Source organism: Penicillium atrosanguineum (genome assembly GCF_028827265.1).
Source record: "Penicillium atrosanguineum strain IBT 20685 chromosome Unknown utg000002l_segment0_segment0, whole genome shotgun sequence".
NCBI classification, from domain to species: Eukaryota; Fungi; Ascomycota; class Eurotiomycetes; order Eurotiales; family Aspergillaceae; genus Penicillium; species Penicillium atrosanguineum.
This window is the reverse complement of record NW_026623134.1, coordinates 3,354,880-3,373,528: the sequence shown is the minus strand read 5'-3', so window position 1 is coordinate 3,373,528 and position 18,649 is coordinate 3,354,880. Positions and strand designations below refer to the sequence as shown.

General features: G+C 51.7%; 4 protein-coding genes across 4 annotated transcripts; 2 read left to right on the top strand and 2 right to left on the bottom strand.

Moving 5' to 3' along the window:
* Positions 1-1,212: 1,212 nt before the first annotated feature.
* N7443_003039 (uncharacterized protein) lies at positions 1,213-2,625 on the top strand (the record flags this gene model as incomplete). Its single annotated transcript, XM_056883095.1, has 2 exons — positions 1,213-1,773; positions 1,825-2,625. 2 exons carry the CDS (start codon positions 1,213-1,215, stop codon positions 2,623-2,625), a joined length of 1,362 nt encoding a protein of 453 aa, XP_056744936.1.
* Positions 2,626-7,204: 4,579 nt separating this feature from the next.
* N7443_003038 (DUF3824 domain-containing protein) lies at positions 7,205-9,833 on the top strand (the record flags this gene model as incomplete). Its single annotated transcript, XM_056883094.1, has 3 exons — positions 7,205-8,945; positions 9,003-9,359; positions 9,424-9,833. 3 exons carry the CDS (start codon positions 7,205-7,207, stop codon positions 9,831-9,833), a joined length of 2,508 nt encoding a protein of 835 aa, XP_056744935.1.
* A 1,149-nt stretch (positions 9,834-10,982) lies between these two features.
* Positions 10,983-13,703, bottom strand: N7443_003037 (putative phospholipid metabolism enzyme regulator; the record flags this gene model as incomplete). Its single annotated transcript, XM_056883093.1, has 1 exon — positions 10,983-13,703. The coding sequence occupies one exon, from the start codon at positions 13,701-13,703 to the stop codon at positions 10,983-10,985; it is 2,721 nt and encodes a 906-aa protein (XP_056744934.1).
* A 1,324-nt stretch (positions 13,704-15,027) lies between these two features.
* Positions 15,028-17,988, bottom strand: N7443_003036 (magnesium transporter CorA family protein; the record flags this gene model as incomplete). The annotated part of the gene is made up of 4 exons (XM_056883092.1): positions 15,028-15,098; positions 15,162-15,364; positions 15,440-17,440; positions 17,513-17,988. 4 exons carry the CDS (start codon positions 17,986-17,988, stop codon positions 15,028-15,030), a joined length of 2,751 nt encoding a protein of 916 aa, XP_056744933.1.
* Between the last annotated feature and the right edge of the window lie 661 nt (positions 17,989-18,649).

Below are 18,649 nucleotides of genomic sequence, written 5' to 3'. Positions count from 1 at the left end.
TGAATTTTTTATAAAAGAAAGAAACCGAAAAGAAAAAAGAAAAGTTCGTTGCGTTCCGGAGACTGGTTGGGGATCGTAGCGGGAAAAGCAAAAAGAAATCAAACGTCAGCTACATGATTCGAACATGTGCGGGCGAACCCAATGCATTGCCGAACTGTGATCAGTTCAGTAGATAATTCTAGTGCATCGCCTTAACCACTCGGCCAAACTGACTAGTTCATGTCTTGGTTTCTATGTCTGAAAACAACTTCCTTTGAAAAAAGGATTTGGACCCCCACAACAGATTACCGTTCTCGCTGCTGTCCCGAGGCCAGAGGATCAAAGGGAGGTAAATTGATCGGTCGCATTCAGCTGATGTTAACCTGCAGAGAATAAATGAGATTTCTAGGATGATTCCACATATCGAATCGAATATCAGGAACACTGGTCCAATCAGAAAGGCCAGACGAAGCACGAGTAGCAGTTACTAAGAAACAACACTTTACCTATACTAGTTGACCCAGGTAACTCCCACAACCGTGCAAGCGGGGCGGGATGGTTGATCGACATTGATACCATCGCATAAGGCATGCCTATCCATCCGCCAAAACAACCTTAATCTTGGCAAGCCTCGTCAAACATTAGAGCCTGGGCATGGCCGGCTCACTTGCCACTAGGCTGTCGGTGGGTTTGCACGAGCAGGAACCGTCTACTCTGATTTGATTTAAGGATTAGCTCGGAATTATTCTTCACAGCCTCGGCACATAAGACTAAGCCTTAGCGCCTTGTCTACTCCCCACTGCTGTCATGAGGAGTGGCCATGGCTTGCAAGGGTGTGCAATTGCACCACCGTCTTTCCGGCAGCGTGCCTGTCAATCCCCACGAATGGCGCATTGGGATCGAAGAATCCGCAATGAACTGCCAATCGGATGAAATGAATTGCTAGACAATGCATCCCAATTGGGTATCTGTTGAAGCTCCGGTCGAGCTTCGAGGCCTGTGTGTACCCCGCAGGCCCGGCCTCTCGATTGCATCTCGATTGCAAGCGAGATGACGACCATGGGTATAACACGTGGGACACTAGGAAATATTGCCTATGCCTTGTCGTTCGGTGTCAAGGCCGACGTCGCCGACAATGTGTAGTCTAGATGGCTATAAAAGGAAACTGCAATTCCCGGCAGAAAGAATAGGTCGAGAACTCAAGAATCCTCATCAATTCCATTCAGATTCATCATGAATCCCAGCGCTCTTCTCGGGCTATTGGCCTTTGCGGCCGCAGTCTCCGCTGCTCCTTCACATCACCAGAATGCCCACTCCTCTTCCTCGATCAAGAACCTCAAGAACCACATCAAGAATGTCGTTATCCTGGAGATGGAGAACCGCTCATTTGACAACCTTCTCGGAGGACAAACCCTCAAGGGCCTCGAGAACCCTATCAACAATGGACCCTACTGTAATCCCTACAACCTGACTGACTCATCTCAGGGTCATGTTTGCAGTGGAGCTAAGGACTTCGACTCTATTCTTGATGACCCCGATCACTCGGTCACTGGAAACAACATTGAGTTCTACGGCACATTCACTCCCAGTAACGAGGCAATTGCCTCCGGCAAGCTCACTCCCCACCAGAAGGGCTTCGTTCACGAGCAATTGCGCCGCTATGGTGACGATGTCGACAAGACAGAACTGGCCAAGCAGGTCATCAACTACTATACCGAGGATGAGGTCCCAGTCTTCACATCCTTGGTGCAGAACTACCTGACCTTCAACCACTGGCACTCCGACCATCCTGGCGTAAGTATAAAACGCAAACTCATAGACCCCAGCAAGACCTAACAAGAACAGCCCACCAACCCCAACCGTGCCTTCGTCCTCTCCGGTACCTCCTCCGGCCATGGCACCAATGACGACTCATTCTACGAATACGGTCTAACCCAACGCTCCATTTTCCAACAGCTCTCCGAAACCAACCACACCTGGAAGAACTACTACACCAACACCGAAATGGTCGACGCCTGGTTCTACAACTGGACCATCACCAGCGGCAACAAAGGCCTTGCCCAGCCCCTAACATCCTTCTACTCCGACGCCGCCAACGGCACCCTCCCCGAATTCAGCTTCATCGACCCATCCTGCTGCGGTGTCGGCACAAACTCAATGCACCCAACGGGCCTGATCTCCGACGGCGAGACATTCATCAAGAACGTCTACGATGCCCTCCGAGCCTCGCCCCAATGGGATGAAACCCTCTTCATCCTCACTTTCGACGAAACGGGTGGTTTCCATGACCACGTCCCGCCCCCGCTGGCTGCCCGACCCGATGACCTCACGTACACCGAAACTGCGCCTAACGGCCAGAACTACACTTTCTCCTTCGATCGTCTCGGTGGTCGTATTCCTACTATCCTGATCTCGCCTTGGGTTGGTAAGGGATTGGTTGAGCAGAAGGGTAAGGATTCGAATGGAAAGACAGTTTCTTATTCGGCTTCTTCTATTTTGCGCACTTTGGGCTATCTTTGGGACTTTGAGCCATTCACTCCGCGAGTTGGGGCTTCTCCTTCGTTTGATCATCTTGTTCGCACTGTTAAGCGTGATGATACGCCGACTGCGCTGCCGGAGCCGAATGCTTTTAAAGCCAGGCACTGAGTCTCTCGACACGGTGGGGAGGCTTGGCTGTGGGGTTTTGGTTCGAATATGTTATCATAGACTTATTTTGGGGTTAAAATAAGTAAAATAAGTCTTGAATGAAATTTGGATTTGATGTAGCAGAGCAATGTGTCTGAATAGAGATAATGAGAGTGAGCCAGTATGGGAAGTAGAGAGGATACCGAAAAAAAGAAGAGAAGATACGATGAAAGCCAATATGTTCTCCAAAAATGCAACAAAAATGCCTTTGTGACTTGATGTCTGGAAAGTAAGTCCTGTTGGCTGTGCAATCTAGTGTCTGGCACATTAAAATGAACATGGCGATGAACATAGTTTCCGGGATATACATCTAAGGTTCTTAACACGCGCCATTGGATCGAATCTTTTCGCAGGACTGCTCTTCGATTCTGGCCTTATTTTAATTAGATCAGCTATGTCCATGCCTTCCTTTGAAGCCGAAGAGTGCTCTGCCGCACTGCCCCTTCGTATTTAGCACAAGCCCCAGATTGATACAAGAGACTCTCTTTAAGCACAATTTTCTCCATAAATTGCCTCATTACTGCCCGCCTTCAGATGGGCCAGTGCGTCCATAAAGCTATTCGCCGCGGCGTAGTTTGCCTGGTCCCGATTCCCCATGTTACTTGAGATGGAGGAGAGCATGATGAAGAAATCAAAGCCGCATGGTCGGAGCTGATGCAAGTTCCAGGTACCAACAATCTTGGGGCCTGTTGCTTGAACCCATTGCGAATGGGGTCACCTGCTGGACATAGATTGTTTCCGAGCCCTATTCTGGAATGCCATTTAGCCCTGACTCCCCTTCTTGACAGTATTCAAACCCCTCAATAACATTTGAAATAATGGTATATTGCCTGTCTAGAGCATATCACAGGCAAACGAGTCGAACAAACTTGGGGGCCAAAGAAAAGGCGCCATACCGGAAGAGGCAAGTAGTGACAGCCGAGGGAAACCACTCAACGTTCCCATTTGATCTCTCCGAGTACCTTACTTATCCAGTATGTATCATATGGGATACTTCTACCCAAAATGCTGCTTATACCCATACCAGATCGTCTCCGAGTGTATGTCCCAATACTAGCAAGAACAAAAAACACAAGACGACTAACAAGCTTGGAAATTCGCAGGGCTCTCACTATCCTAACCGCTTTATCGTTTCTCCCTCAACTGCATCGCATCTGGACACAAAAGACCAGTAAAGGGGTTTCAACGGACTACATCTTTTGGAACCTCCTCTGCGCAACAGAGCAATTCAAATTCTTTGTCTATCTTCTCAAAGCCAAGGACCCTGAACAAAACATCCCACTCGTCTATGATCCCTCAACGTTTGGAGATAGACTGAATATGTACCAGACTGCCGTGGTCTGGTTATCATTTTTTACACTGTCAGTAATACCCGACCCCCGACCCCCCCCGGCTACAGTCACAATCAAGCAAGTCTCAACTAACATATAACCCAGTTTCTGTGCCTGCTTACGACACACACCCTCCAAATCGTTCTATATCATCGCATACGCACTCTACATCCCTATATCAATCATCCCTCCAATCTTAGATATCCTCTATGGTTTCCCTTCGCCAGATCACACCTACGGTGATCCTCTAGCTTCGGGAATATTCTTCCTCTCCATGTGTCTGCTGAACCCGCTCGTAACAGTGTTGGTAGTATATGCTGTTTTCTCGCAGCTACGAGAAATCAAAAGTGCAAGGAGCTCAGAATTATCGAGTCCACCGGGCAATGCTCTAAGTATCTGCGGATTGGCGATGCAAGCTGTTGTCTTTACTGCTGTGGCTTTTACATGGATCTGGCGCGTTCCGATTGAAAATGCTAGATTGGGGTGGGGCACGTGGTCATGGCCGGTGGTCGCTCTTGATAATCTTATGTATTGGTATACCTTGGTTGGGTTCCCCGCTTTTGATAATGGTATATTTGCGATGGGGCAGAGTGTTTTGTTTGTATCAGCTTGGCGGAGGGGCAAAGGGAGAGAAGATGTGGTGGATAGGTAGCAGGAGCCTCTACTAAAGGGATTTGAGGATCGAACAACTAAATTCGGCTCATCCTTTAACGAATAGCGGTCTTGTAGATAGTCGGGCGAGTTCCACAAATGTGGGGGAGATAAAAGGTTGCAAATTCCTGAAGCCGTTTGTCATCTTTTAGTTAATCAGTCCGTATTAGCTCTGAAGCAAAGACGGAACTTGTATTGTGCGTTGCTGATCTAGCCTGTTTATATACTTAAATTCAGTGGTATCTGATGACAAGAGAGTTGTATTGGTGACCTGAGTTGCCATGGAAGCTATGAGAGCATTGGTCGATAGTTATGTTGCTCAATAATCTTCTGATGCCTTGTAATGTCGTTGAAATTTAACAGAAATGGTAATGTTACAGCTTATGTGCTGATATTTGTGGGTTCGTAGGCACCTTCTCATTATTCAAACATAACTATATCTATCTACTTATTGTATCTATCTACTTATTGAAGAGGGGCGCTGAATGGCAGTTTCTCAAATCAGACGGGCTGAGACAGCAGAGAGGATGATCTAGCGACGACTAATACATCAGATCATCCACAGTGGCAAAGACCACTGTAGGGATGACGGTAGAGCACTGGGCCCAGCCAGGGTGTGGGGGAGAGAGAAAACCGACAAGAGAAAAAATATAAACATCAGACGAATAGGTGTATGTACAAAATGCTGAACGTTTTTCTGCCGCATTATGATTCCCAAAATGATACATTGAGCCCTGGCTTGATGTTTAAACCAGTTGGACCCTCAAATTAAGGATACATCTCAATCTCCTACTTGGCCGCAGAGGCAAACTTTCCGGGGGATATTTTTTTTTGGAATACGCGATGCTACTTGCGCAAATATCGTCGTGTTTATTGTATCCTGTATTAATTTCTAAATAAGATGGACTGCTCTCATTTCAAGAATCATGAGGAGAAGCCTCGGGATATGGATATCGCATCATATTCTGAAATCAGGTGAGATACAGAACGACCGATCATGTGACTTTCTTTAGCCTTGTATCACAAGATGTTACTCTAAGATGGAATGCTGTGTTTCCGAACTGAGTTTAATAAAGAATTGCAGAGAAAGGTAGTCAAGTGGTGAAACTGATTTCAGGTAGCCTTGCCGATCATACCGGTTGCTACACGGCGTGTACCTCCCGACCCAGACGATATTGCAAGTGGGCCTATGAACCTAACTTGACTGCCCTGGTGGACCTGGAGCCATTCGAAAAGAGGCGGGAAATACAGGAAAGGAAGACAGATATCTCTAGAAAGACCGTTAGTGAAATATCTGGAAAATAAATAGCAGGACAAGGGTTTACGCCCATTTACCAATTTGCAACATCCCGTAGACACGGGAGGGGGATACGTCATCCTTCAGCATCTTAGCGTGCCGTCTGATCCCTCCACACTGTAACTCGTCATTTGTAGCACCCGGCAAGATATCTAAGATGGCTATCCCAGCGATGGCTTATTTCGTTCTAGCACGAAAGAAAGACACATATTTTAAAGCTGTGAAATTCCAGACCGTGGCTCAGTCCACAGTCTCGAAGCAGGGCCGAGAACCCCGTCCTCCCGTGAAGCCGTTGACGTCACTGGAGGCTCCCCACACTGGGATCATGGACCTTTGGATCATGGACGGGGCAAAGGCAAAAGGCCGTCGCATTAACTCGACTGGTAAGGCGGAATCCAGATACGGGAAGCGGGCGAATCTCCTGCAATGCAGGCCATGGCCACGGGGATCGATGCAGCTCCCTTGCGTTTCGCATTCTGTCAACCACGTTCTACAAAGACTCGCAGCCGACTCGCAGTGTAAAAGGGGTGGGGCGCAGGGCTGCCTCGCTGTCATTCACAGTCTCATTCATGCTCCGTGTAGCGCCCCGTTTCTAGACTCCGCGTAGTCGCAAACACTGGGCAGCGGCCCACCGAGTTTCCGTGGATTGCGCGCGGGAAGAACCCAAGGTTGGGTGGAAGTAGAGGTCGAAGTAAACAAGTCTAAGCCACGGCACACCGTGTTTTTGCCACGAGTGCCCGGGCAAAATAGTAGCAAAGTAGTACATCAACGATACTTGGAACACTTGATGCAGTCGGTGAGTTCACTGTGAGAGCCTCACGTGGCTTTCTTTCTTATCTTCTTCTTCTTCTTCTTCTTCTTCTTTACGTCTTCCCCCTAACTCAACCCATCTCTTGCTTCATCTCTCGACGATTTCTCACTTCATCTCTTTCATCTCCCCTCCACACCTACGTTTCTCTTTCATCCCCTTCAGCCTCACAGTTGCTGCCCAAGGGAATCTGTGCTGCCTGCCGATCCCCGGCACTGCGGAACAAACTCGGCCTCGGCGTTGGGCCTGAATCATCGGGAAAAGCTGTTCGATTTCATTCCAGAAGGGTATTCCCAATCGGAAGTTCAGCCTGATCCGCTGCTGCACTAGTCGATCACAGCCTCTTGACCCCACTCGCCCTGCGTCGCCCTGCGCCCCTCATTTTCTCTTCACCCGCTTTCGCCCCCTCATACTTGCCCCTCCAACTTTCTTCTTCTCTCTCAACCACGTATCATGTCGTACATTTACCGAGAGAGAGAGCGCGAGGACTTTGACCGCCCGGTCACCATCAAGCGGTACGTTGTACCATCCGAGGACCGTGAGGACCGCCGCGAGTTCTCAATGAGTCGAGACGACTTTGCTGGCGACCGCGAGCTCGTCATTCGTCGGAAGACGGAGCGCGAGGAACCCATGACCATTTCTCGCTACGAGCGTGATATCGAGTACGAGCCGCGCCGCTACGAGCGGGACTATTACGAACGTGAGTACATACAACCCTACAACAATTACCATCGCGCGAGATCCGCAGACCATTTGCATCCCGGGTGGAACCTGGCCCCAACACACATCATTCGAGAAAAGACAATAATAACGAGACCAGCCCGAGAAGCCGAGTATGACGTTGTCCGCCGCTCCGAGACCGATGAGGACCCTTACTATTATCACAGTCGCCGCCGTGTCCGCGAGTACGATGATCGCCGCTCGCGCCGTGAACTGAGCCCGGGTGATTCCATCTCCCAGGCTAGCCGTCGTCATGGAGATCGTGATGATTACAGCAGTGACGACAGTATGGTCTACATCCGCAAAGAGACCACCCGTGATTATGATGACGACCACCCTCACCACAAACGCCACCTCGCAGAAGGCGCCCTGGTAGCTGTTGGTGCTGCTGAACTGATGCGCAGCCGCAGTAAGCGTGAGGGCAAAGATGTGAGCCACGGCCTCGGCCGTGCTGCAAAAACCGCCGGTGCTGGTGCCCTAGGTGCTGTGGCTGTCAATGCTGCTGGTCACGTTCGCGATTACTACCGCAGCAAAAGCCGAAGCCGTCATCGCGCACACTCCTTCGACGATGAACGTTCCCGTCACAGCCATCACAGCCACCGGAGCCGCGGCCGTCACAGCAGTCGTAGCCGCAGCCGCTCCCACTCTCACAGCCGTGCGAAGACCCTTCTGGAGCTTGGCCTTGGAGCCGCTGCAGTGGCTGCTGGTGTGGCCGCTATACGTAACAACAAAAACAAAAATGAGCGCAAGAGCCGCTCTCGTACCCGTTCCCGCTCTCGCGGCCGGGCCTTGAGCACTGCTCGCTCAGAGACCGATGATGCTCGCAGTCAGTCCAAACGCCGTCAGCACATCGCCGGTGCTGGTCTGGCTGGTGCGGCCGCGGCCGGGTTGATTGAGCATGCTCGATCTCGTTCCAAATCTCGCAAGGGTGAGCGTCCTCGTTCTCAGAGCCGGATCCGCAAGGCCCTTCCTATCCTGGCCGCTGGTCTAGGTACTGCTGGTATCACTGGACTTTACGAGAAGAACAAAGCCGAGAAAGATGGCAAAGAGCCCGTGAGCCGTGAACATCGCCGGTCCAGATCTCGCAGCCGTGCCCGTGGCTCCGAGATGTACCCCGATCCCGCTCGTGACTCGGCTGGTTTGATCGAGTACGGCAACGATCCTGTCGCAGGAAGCATCCCCGCTGAGCACTACTACGGCCAGCCACCCGCCCTCCAAAGCGGTGCATACTACTCGGACGGAGGTCACAGCCGGCGTCACAGTCGCAGCCGCAGTCGCAGCCGCGCTCCTCGCTACAGCAGCTCTTCTGGCTCAGACCGGGAGCGTCGCCGCAGCAGAAAGCACCGCAGCCGTTCTCGCAGCATCGCCGAGGGCGTTCTTGGTGCCACTGGCTTGGGATATGCCGCACACAAGTACAAGCAGAGCCGGGATCGCAAGGACGAGCGTTCACGCTCACGTTCTCGCTCAAGGACCCGTGAGTCCGTCACAATTCCTCTCTCTTCTAGCACAGACAAAGTTAACTCCAAAACAGGATATGACCATAGTGTTCCCCGCGACCCGTACGAGGAATCTTACGACCCTGAGCCTTACCCCGTCTCTCCCCATGCTGTTCCACACCAACCGCCCCTGGACCCGAACTACTACCCCCACGGCCAATACTTCCCTCCCCCACCTGACTCGACCACAAACTTGAACGCCACTCCTCAACCCTACAACCCAGGAGACTACCCTCCCCCACCAGGCGCTGCCCCTCCGGCTGAACCCTACAGCTACGGTGCCGCTGGACCCGGACCAGGACCCGGACCCGGACCAGAGCACTATGCCCCACGGCCCCGGCGAGCAGACGAGAATGTTAGTACTCCCACTGATAAGTACCACACGCGCTCCGGTGGGTTCATGGAACCGTGCTCGGTCCCTAGTGACAATTGCTCACATGAAACTCGTAATTATAGGTCTAATCAACCCCCGCCCTTCCGTTCCGCGCTCCGGCAGTCAACCCCCACCCCCCAAGTCAGTAACTTTCAACCTGACCCCGGAGGCAGAGGGAGATGAAGACGCCGGGTACAACTCTGACGACAGTGACTCGACCATCCGGTCACGTTCTCGTCCTCATTATTCCCGTCGTCGGTCGTCATCTGTCCCGTATCCACCAATGGCTCCGCCTCAGTCTCGTGAATATCGCCACCACCACTCCCAACAAAAACAGTCTGGTCATCGCCAGCCTTCGGAATCGGAATCAGATTCAACTATTGATCTGCCTGATCGATTTGACTCTTATGGCCGTCTTCTCAAAGAGAAGGAGGACCCGGCTCTTGAGAAAATCGAAGATCTGATAAACAAGTTCACGCGAGTCTTGTTCTGATTTCTAAAGTAGGCTTGGAGTTGATCGGAAGACAAAAACATTAATTTGGATCGCGTTTTTACAGGGGGAAGGGGGGGGCTGCTTTAATTTTCATGGCTCGCTTTCTTGCTTTTATCGACGCTCTATACTGTCACGCTTGATGTCCTTTTCTTTTGACGGTTACTACTTTGCGTTGCTGCTTTTGATGTTTTTTTCATCTTTCATTTCGGTCTTCGATCATGACTTTATGTAGCTGCGATATGATGATGAATTTACGACTGTATATCTTTTTTAAATTGGGCTCGTGTAGGATTCGGTTCATTCTTCAAATATACAAGTATGTTGCTGATGCTACGGTACCTACATTGCCCGTTATGATGCTGTCCTCAGAGGTATTCATGCTCTTCTATTAGGTATGGTGCTCTTCTATTGTGGATGCTGCTCATCCGTTATCGACGTCGCTCTTCCATACTCGGCCCTAAGCCTCTCGGCTGTAAACGAGCCTACTAGCTAGAATCAGTTAAAAGCGTACCTCGGTCCAAGAATAAGCCCTAGTTTAGGGTATTCCTCTTACCTAGGTGGAAAGCTAGCAGCCGCTACTCATGCCGGTAGAAAGCCACGAGAAACTAAAGTACTACTCTATACTTATCTGAGCACACTACTAATACACAGAAATACCAAATCAGAGCTAGAGTCACCTAGCCACAAGCCTTCCATTAAATTCCAGTATTGTAATATAATATAGATACATGAGGCAAGGAAAAAGGGTTGGCAGGGTGCCAGGACGAGCGATCTAAGACCGTTTCACTCAAGCTTGAATCAGATCGTGATAAAACATGGTAATGTCCATATCCAAACCATTAGCAGGGGGATATGGAACCAATATACATAGAAGTCTGTGAATGAAGAGAAGAATGAGAAAAGATAAGCTGCTACACATGCTCCGGACTCGAAGTCGGTCATGTAAGAGCCATGACGGAAAAAAGGAACGCGTTGCAAATGGGTATACAGCGGGGCGGGAGCAAGAGACGGTGGAAGTCCGAGCCTGGAGAGGTCGGGTTGCTTGTTTTTTTCGTCTCGTTACAAAACAAAGAAGGGATAGTTAAAGGAAAAGGGCTGTCGTAATGGACATCAATCTATCGCTAATGTTAATTGCAAATAAAAGAGGTTTCAGGCCGTAAACTGTCGTTGAGAGAGTCCCGATCGATGCTCGGGGGTATTGGTGTCCGCCAGGCGGAGATCGGAAGTGGTTCTCCTGGCGAAGGAGATTCGGGCCGTTTCATTGCTTGATAGAGTTTGGAGCTTAGCGGGATTATGGATCTCCTCATCGGGAACGATCTTCACGCTCGAGCTGATGGACGCAGAGTAGTAGTGCGAGCTGAGGGGTAACTGGTACTTGATAACACCTCGGACGATCAACTCAAATGGATGTTCGAGAACTTGTTCCCAGCGTTCAGTGCCACCTTCTTCGGTTCTGTTGCCAGGACGGGGAAGTCGAATTTGTCCCTTGGAAGTAGAGTGATGCTTTCCCCACGGAGACGCCTCGAACGAAAGCGGCGAGTCAAAGTGGAATACTCTGCCGAGCAGCATGGACCGCGGATCTCCTTCGGGATCGGGAATAGGATCGGTGCCGTGATCGACACCGTCTTTGTCTTTAGCCTTCTTCGATGCAGAAACACTAGACCTGGTGGATTCGACGCATTCCATATTACCCAAGCACCGAACGATCTGAGCCAACTGCCAGCGTTTCCGCCTTTGCTCAACCCGCGGGAACTGATCAAGTTCGTCTTGCCCGTGCTCGCGCCAGAATTTGTCCGTTCCAACATACCGGCTCTTGGCGAATATGTCGATATCAGTGTCATCAATGGTCACAGGGAAGATATTCGGATTCACAGCTCGCACGTTGAGATCCAACATTATTTCCTGCTCAGATGCGAGCACGTTCTGAATAGCAAGGACCTGGACGTCCACAAGAGTCTTAGTCGCGGCGATAACGAACGAGACGGCACCACCAGTAATGATGAGAAGAAGCAGCAGGACCACAACACATGACCCATAACGAGGCAAGAATCCGCGTTGGCGTTCCATATATTCGAGCTGGCGCAAGCTGGCGCTGCCTGGGCGTCGACCAGTTCGGCGGTTCAAATGCCGCGCGCCCACCAATGGGGTGCGTTCATCATCCGCTCCCTCAGCATCGAAATCAAAAGATTCGCCCCCCTTCTGGTTGCCAATGCTCTTATAATTGGGCGATGAGCGAGGGTTTCCATTTCGCGAATGTCGGTTGACATGACCAAGGAAATGCCGCGGTGACTTCATCCCGCTTTGTGGCGGATAGGGCTGCTCATTGTCAAAGAGCCCAGCGTGTAATATACCGCCACGTCCATGGCGCCCAATGTGCTGGTGTCGAGGGGTGATCGTTCCACTGCCGGGGTTAGCGGCACCATTGCGGGTTCCTTCTGCGTCTGCAGACTCGCCATCCATACTGGGGGCATATCCGCGAGTCCCAAATTCGCTATTCGTGAACTTCATGCTGCGCTTGCCGGTGACGCTGTGGGCGCCATCCCGAAGACCTCCACGGGCACGACCAGCCAGCTGGTCCACTTGGCTCGCCATGGAGGTGGCACTTGGAGTTCGGGAGTGGTATCGGGGTTGCCGAGGAGGATATGGGTCGGGTGGATTAGATTCATAAACGAATGTCTCATCAGAGTCGGAGACGTCGGCCTCATCCACAGCACTTGCAACCTTGGCCTCGAAGATATCTGCTTTCGTCGAGGCAGGGCCTGTGTTCAGGGCATTGGGACGGCGGGTTTTTTTCTTCTCTTTGCGGGGCCGAATGGTCTCCGTTGAAGGCTTCATGCGCAAAGTACCTTGATCGGCGCGACCGGCGTTGCCTCGATCGCCAGACCCAACTCCCAAGGAGACTTGAGGTATCGAGCTGACGGTCTCGGTCTCCACAATCATGTTACGCACCGAGCCTTCACTGGGTTTTGCACGAGCGCCGCTCAACGAGGTCATTGATCGCTTTGGCATGATGGTCCCAGAGGGTTTGCCTGCACCGGCGGCATTGGGTTTGTCTTCCTTGGAGCTGCGGTTGCCACCGCTGTCACTCCCACTCTCTGTACTTTGTTTTGAGGCCCGAGGTGTCGGGTCCTCATCAATCGTGTGCAACCGTGAGTCGTCCGGGGTGCTCGGCTTAGTAGGGGTCTCAGTCGACGGAGTAGACGGATTACTGGTCATCTCCTGGACTGTCTCCAGGGAAGGACCCTGTCCACTGACGCCCCTCGTGACCGTGCGTGGTGAATTTCTGTCCGTCTTTCCATTATCTTCTGAAGGCAGCTGGGATCGTTTATGGGAGGTATTCGGTGGTGTAGACGCTTGATCTGTACGGCGATTCCCCGCCCATACTGGCATGTTGGACTTTTCCGGGCTGAGGACATTGACTGGGGGCTCGGGGGCGGGAGGTGGGATTTGTGTGTCGATAGGATGCGTACGGGGAACGGGCAACGCGGAGGAGGGTAAAGGAGTTGGCGAGGACTGGCCGTTGGAGGACGATCGGGTCGGGCTGCTTTTGGAAGATCGAGAAGGCCCTAGGCTAGCGGAAGAGGGATTGGCCGCCCTTGAAGAAATTCGGACTGGGGAGGATTCACGAGAAGAGACGGCGGAGGTAGTTGTGGAAGCGGAGCCGGAGGTATTAGTCGAAGAGGTCGGAAGGAGCTTTGGGACCTGGCCCATGGCCTGGGTTTGTGATTTAACGGTCGGATGCGGCTTCTCCGCAGCATCGCCCTCGCTGACCGTCCGATGCACAGGATCGGAAGTCGCTGCATACATGGCCAGCCTGGGTCGCGCAGAGGCGCCATTAAGGTAAGGCGGCCTCTCGGACTCCGCAGCCATGGTCTTTAATTGATTCAGATTGGACTTGAACGGAGACTAGTCAGGAGACCCGAGAGGAAGCCTCACAGTTGGGCAGGAATCAGAACCCGAAAAGGGAATTCACAAAGCAAGGTGCGGCGCCAGACGGGGAATGGCTTCGACGGTGAAGATATGAGTTGTCAGGATGATGATGTTGCGCAGGATACAGGTCATTACACAGGTGATGTTGCAGGGAAGCGAATAGCCGACGTCCACATGCTTGAAAGACGGATAGACCGGGGTTGTAATGAACGAGTGAACGTATGGGGTCGCTGCAGCATGCAGGCAGGGGTTTGGGTAGGGAAGAAAGATCGAGGAGAAAGAGGAGGATCTGGGAAGTGACGATCCAAGATAAGCCGATCTTAGCAGCTTGGTCTTGGTTGTTCTCAGAGAAGCAGAAGGAAGGCAGAAAAGCAAGAACGTCTAGAACGACGGCAGTCAACGTTGGTTGGCGGGAAAGTGCGATGGGGGTCCGCCGATCCGGTTCAACGTTTGGGCTTCGGCTGACTTGTTTTTCCCATGAAACGGACGCCACGCAGTTTCTAGTCTTCTAGCGTTTCTCCGCTGCAGAGTCGGTGACCAAGCCTCGGTGCGAAGTGGTCAGGGCCGGTCCGGATGAGCCAATCGTAGCGGCCCACGTCAGGGTCGAAGGGGCCTTGCACTGCAGGGGAGGCACGCGGACAATGGTCTAGACCGTGGGACTGGGAATGAGAGAAGTGCCGGTGAAGGAGGAATGCCCACAGGCGAGGCGGAAAGACGGAGTAACAAGTAAAAGATGGGGACAAGTATGTTTTCCACAGGAGAAAGAAAGAAAGACGTTGGAACTTGGAACCTGGAACCTGGGGAAATACAGGACAGAGTGATGACGCAGGTGGGTAATAAAACAGGGTCTACAAGCAGGGATGGCCACAATACACTGGTATCGCCAATACCAGGTCATGGTGACCTCATCGTTTCCGTCTTAGTGCGGCTTCCTTGCCGAACCACACACAGTAAGATACAATGTACATTGGTCCACATCCTTGAAAATATACAATTCAAGTACACTTGCCAGAGATCTAACCTTCACAGCCGGAAATAGGAGGGCAAAAAAATCAAGGAAACACCACAAAGGTCCCGTATGCATGACCATGTCGCCACCAGTATCTAACGCCGTTGCATGCTCCTTTAAACCACCACGTATATCTAGGCAGGGAGATCAAATCATGTACAAAAAAAATAAAAAAATATCCACGAATATGGCAACGCCAGACATGAAGGGTATTAAGCTTTATTTTGGAGACATTAACATAGACAGTTTCATCGCCTAGACGATATTATAGACTCGTTTGGCAATCAAGAACGAGGCAAGACCAAAGAGAAACAGGCCGCCAGTTACTAAAAACCGTTAGAACCTGACCATAATGCAAAATCAAAACTGAAGCGGGAGGGGCAACTTACTAGACCAGAACCAATACAGGTTATCAATATCCTGACCCGGAACCTTGACGTTCATACCCCACATGCCACAGATTATGTTCATCGGCAGGACAATAGTACCAAGCACCGTCAGCTTGCCCAAGACATCTGCAGTCTGCTCCTGGCGCTCATTCATGAGAATATTGATCTGTGCCAGGTAGTTGGAATGGGCACGAGACAAGATCCTAGACCAAAACAGTTAGCCAATTCCAGATCCAGATAAACTTAAAAACCAAAAAAAAACAAGATAAGTGTCATACGTTTCGTAATGAGTCAAGTTTCCTGTCATGGTCATGATATGATCCTGGATGTCACCCAAGTACAGGCCAATCTCGGACTTCGGCGCCACCTCCCACTGCTCATTGCAGCGCTTGGCGAACCCCTTGACCACGTCGGCCTTGTTGCTGAGTAGTCGGTAGAGTCCCATGACCGTCTTGCGGCATTCACCGGTACGTCGCAGCATTTCTCCCGGTGCAAAGGAGGGGGTTAGACTGTCTCCAGAGGCATTTTCTTTGTTCGAGGAGTGCATCTGCATAATCTTCTCGTCGATCTCGTCGACCTCATCCTCGATGTTTTGAATGAGGGGGCCGAAGACGTCGGTGATGTCGTCGATGAGAGCGTAGGAAATCCAGTCCGAGCTCAAGATCAGGTAGTCCATAAGTTGGCGAATTCGGCGTCGTACATTGGCTGGGTGCGGTGTTTGCGAGAAGTGGAAGGACAAAACGCCTTCTCGGAACACAACCACGTACATATTCACGGGCTCGAGATAATCCTCGCTGTTGGTGTCCTGTTCAAACGTGCGATAATTAACAAAGTAGTAGCTGCGGAACAGCTCCACCTTTTCTCGTGCTTCTTGCATCATGATATCCTCTGCTGTTAGGGCGTGGATGCCGAATGTTTTGGCAATCACACGCATCTCGGCATCTGTCGGGGAGAGCACATCCAGCCAGAAGGTTGGACGAGGACCATATCTTTTCGGCTTTGGAGGGACGTTGGATTGCGATGGTGATGGTTCTCGTTGAGATCCTGGACCTTCATCACTCAGCACAGACAAGCGTGGGTGACCTCGGTTTCCGTTCGAGGCACTTGGCGGATTTGCATTTCCATTTCCATTTCTCATATGATCTGGGGCAGGGGTTGCGGTGCCACTGGTTGCAGTTGAAGACCGTAAGTCGTTGTGGGAGGGCGAGACCCTGGTACCCATGCGAGGAGCCCAGTGGTTAACACCGTGCTCCGCGTGATCGCCTTCAAAGTCTTCATCATCCGAAGAGTCCTCTAGTTCAGGCGGGTCGGGAATGAAGAGGTCTTTGAAGCTACCACCCGGTTGAACCAACTCTGATATAGATTGAGCATGAATGGTGCTCTGAAATTCTTCGTTGAAATAGGTGAATCGATATGGCGCTTCTTCCTCTTCGCGCTTCCACGTTTTATACTGGGGACGAAGGCGGCCTTCGATGAGCATAGGCTCGCTGATTTTTTTCACCCGTAGATCTCCACTTCGTTCCTCTTTCTCCTCCCGGCTCCATTCTTCAAGAACGGACAGGTCCGGCCATTGACGCTTGCTTCGACGTCGCCGCTCACCACTCATAGGCAGCCTCGGGCCTTCGTCACCAATTTCGGAAATCTCGGTGGGGAAGCATACATCCTCCTGCACTGGCAGAGCCACCGTTCGGCGTCGCCGTAATTCCGCCGGAGAATCATGCCCGGAGCGAAGGGAAGACGGCGCGGAATGTTGTTCAAGTCCACAACCTTCTATGTCGATCACAGCATCGTTTATGCGTCCTGACGAATCGTGACGGTTCTCCATGGACCGCGCCAACGCGAAGTCAAAATCGGCACCCGTGACCACGGCATCATCGTAGTTCATTTCTGGCCCCAGCTTCGGCGAGCTCGGGATCGATGGTGGGTTGTTTACATCATAGTCGCGCTCGACATCGGGAGTATAAGGTGGGCTATGGTGACCTCGCGGCGAACATTGTGATGAGTCTGTCTGGCCAGACGCTCGTCGCTGACGAGAGAACGGGCTTCGCAAATCAGATCCATAGCGAGAGAGACCGGAGGTAGTCCCAGAAGGTGGGCGCATTAATGGTGTCCGATCATTAGTCTCGTCATCGCTGTCACCGCCATTGTTATGTGTTCGGCTCCCTCCTGCTGTGTTCCGAGATCGAGATTCGTAGGACCTAAAGGTACCGGCGAGTAATGAAGGGCGGAATGTTGTGGCAGTGCGGCTCTCTCGCCGAGGTCGCATCATAGGTTGCTCACTGTTTGCGCCGCAGTAATTAGGGTCATAGTCCATATTGCAATGGTCTAGAAATGTAGAAGAGCAAACTTACCGATGGTCTAGCAAGGCATTGCTCTCGATGCTAGTGTTACTCAAATTACTGCCCAATTTGAAAAATGACGGACGGTCCATTGCTGTTGGCAGCTCGCCTTCCGTCGAATCTTTAGCCCCACCGGTCCCTGTTGATCTCGTTCCCGAGCGATCATGAGAATCTTCCCGACCCGGCGTGAGGAACGATTCCTGGCGGTTGCGGCGTTTGCGATTGCGATTCTTCTTGCGTTTGGAAGCCTTGGAAGGTTTACCACCGTCATCAGGCGCGGGGGACTCTAAGCGGGTCTCGGTCGTCGTGGCCGGAGCATGTCCTGGGTCTCGACCGCCCATTGGACCATTCCCAGTCCTGCTATCAGTGGAAAGTGGGTAATCGCTGAGTTGGGGGCGCTTTCTTGGGCTGGAGGGACTAGAGGTCGACGGCGACATGCGCGCTTCGAAGCCGCCGACACCGGGGGTCGGGGTCAGAGGAGGATCCATGATAGACTATCCTGTGTCCTGATCAATTGCGCGATGAGCCCTGTAAGCCCAGGGCGATCGGACTGGTGATGTGCAGAATCTGTCAATGAGGAGGGGATCGTGCCCTATCAACTGATTCGGCGGAATTTCCCCTCCGGAAACAAAGGGCTGCAGGTGCAGCGTCTGTGCTGTGTGTGTTGCGATAGCGTTGATCACGGTAAGATGGTTATCGGCATATTCGACGGCCAGCTCAGCATTGGGGCATAAAGGGGCTCGAACCAGAGCTGGAGCTGGAGCTGGAGCCGAAGCTGCTCGCCGAGAATGACGCGTGTGGCGAGCGAAAGTGGAACATCAGACAGGACCGTCAACTGGGCAGAGCGAATGAGAAGCTCGATAAGAGTAGACCGCATGAAACAACCAGGATCGATTCAGGTTCTTTCGGTTCTTTCGGTTCTTCAGGTTCGTGTGTACAGGCAAATACATAGGTGAGAAAGGGAAGTGAGCAAGTTCAGCTTAGGTTCCCTGAGTCGGCTTGGGTTCCATGGCTGCCTCCTTATCTGCATTGCCTAACACGGACGATGAGGTCAGCAGCTCTCATCGTGAAAACCCTTCCTATACAATGCGATTGTCTCATCTAGGCAATCCATGTTCTTTATAATATGTGTTAATACTCAAGCTTTTA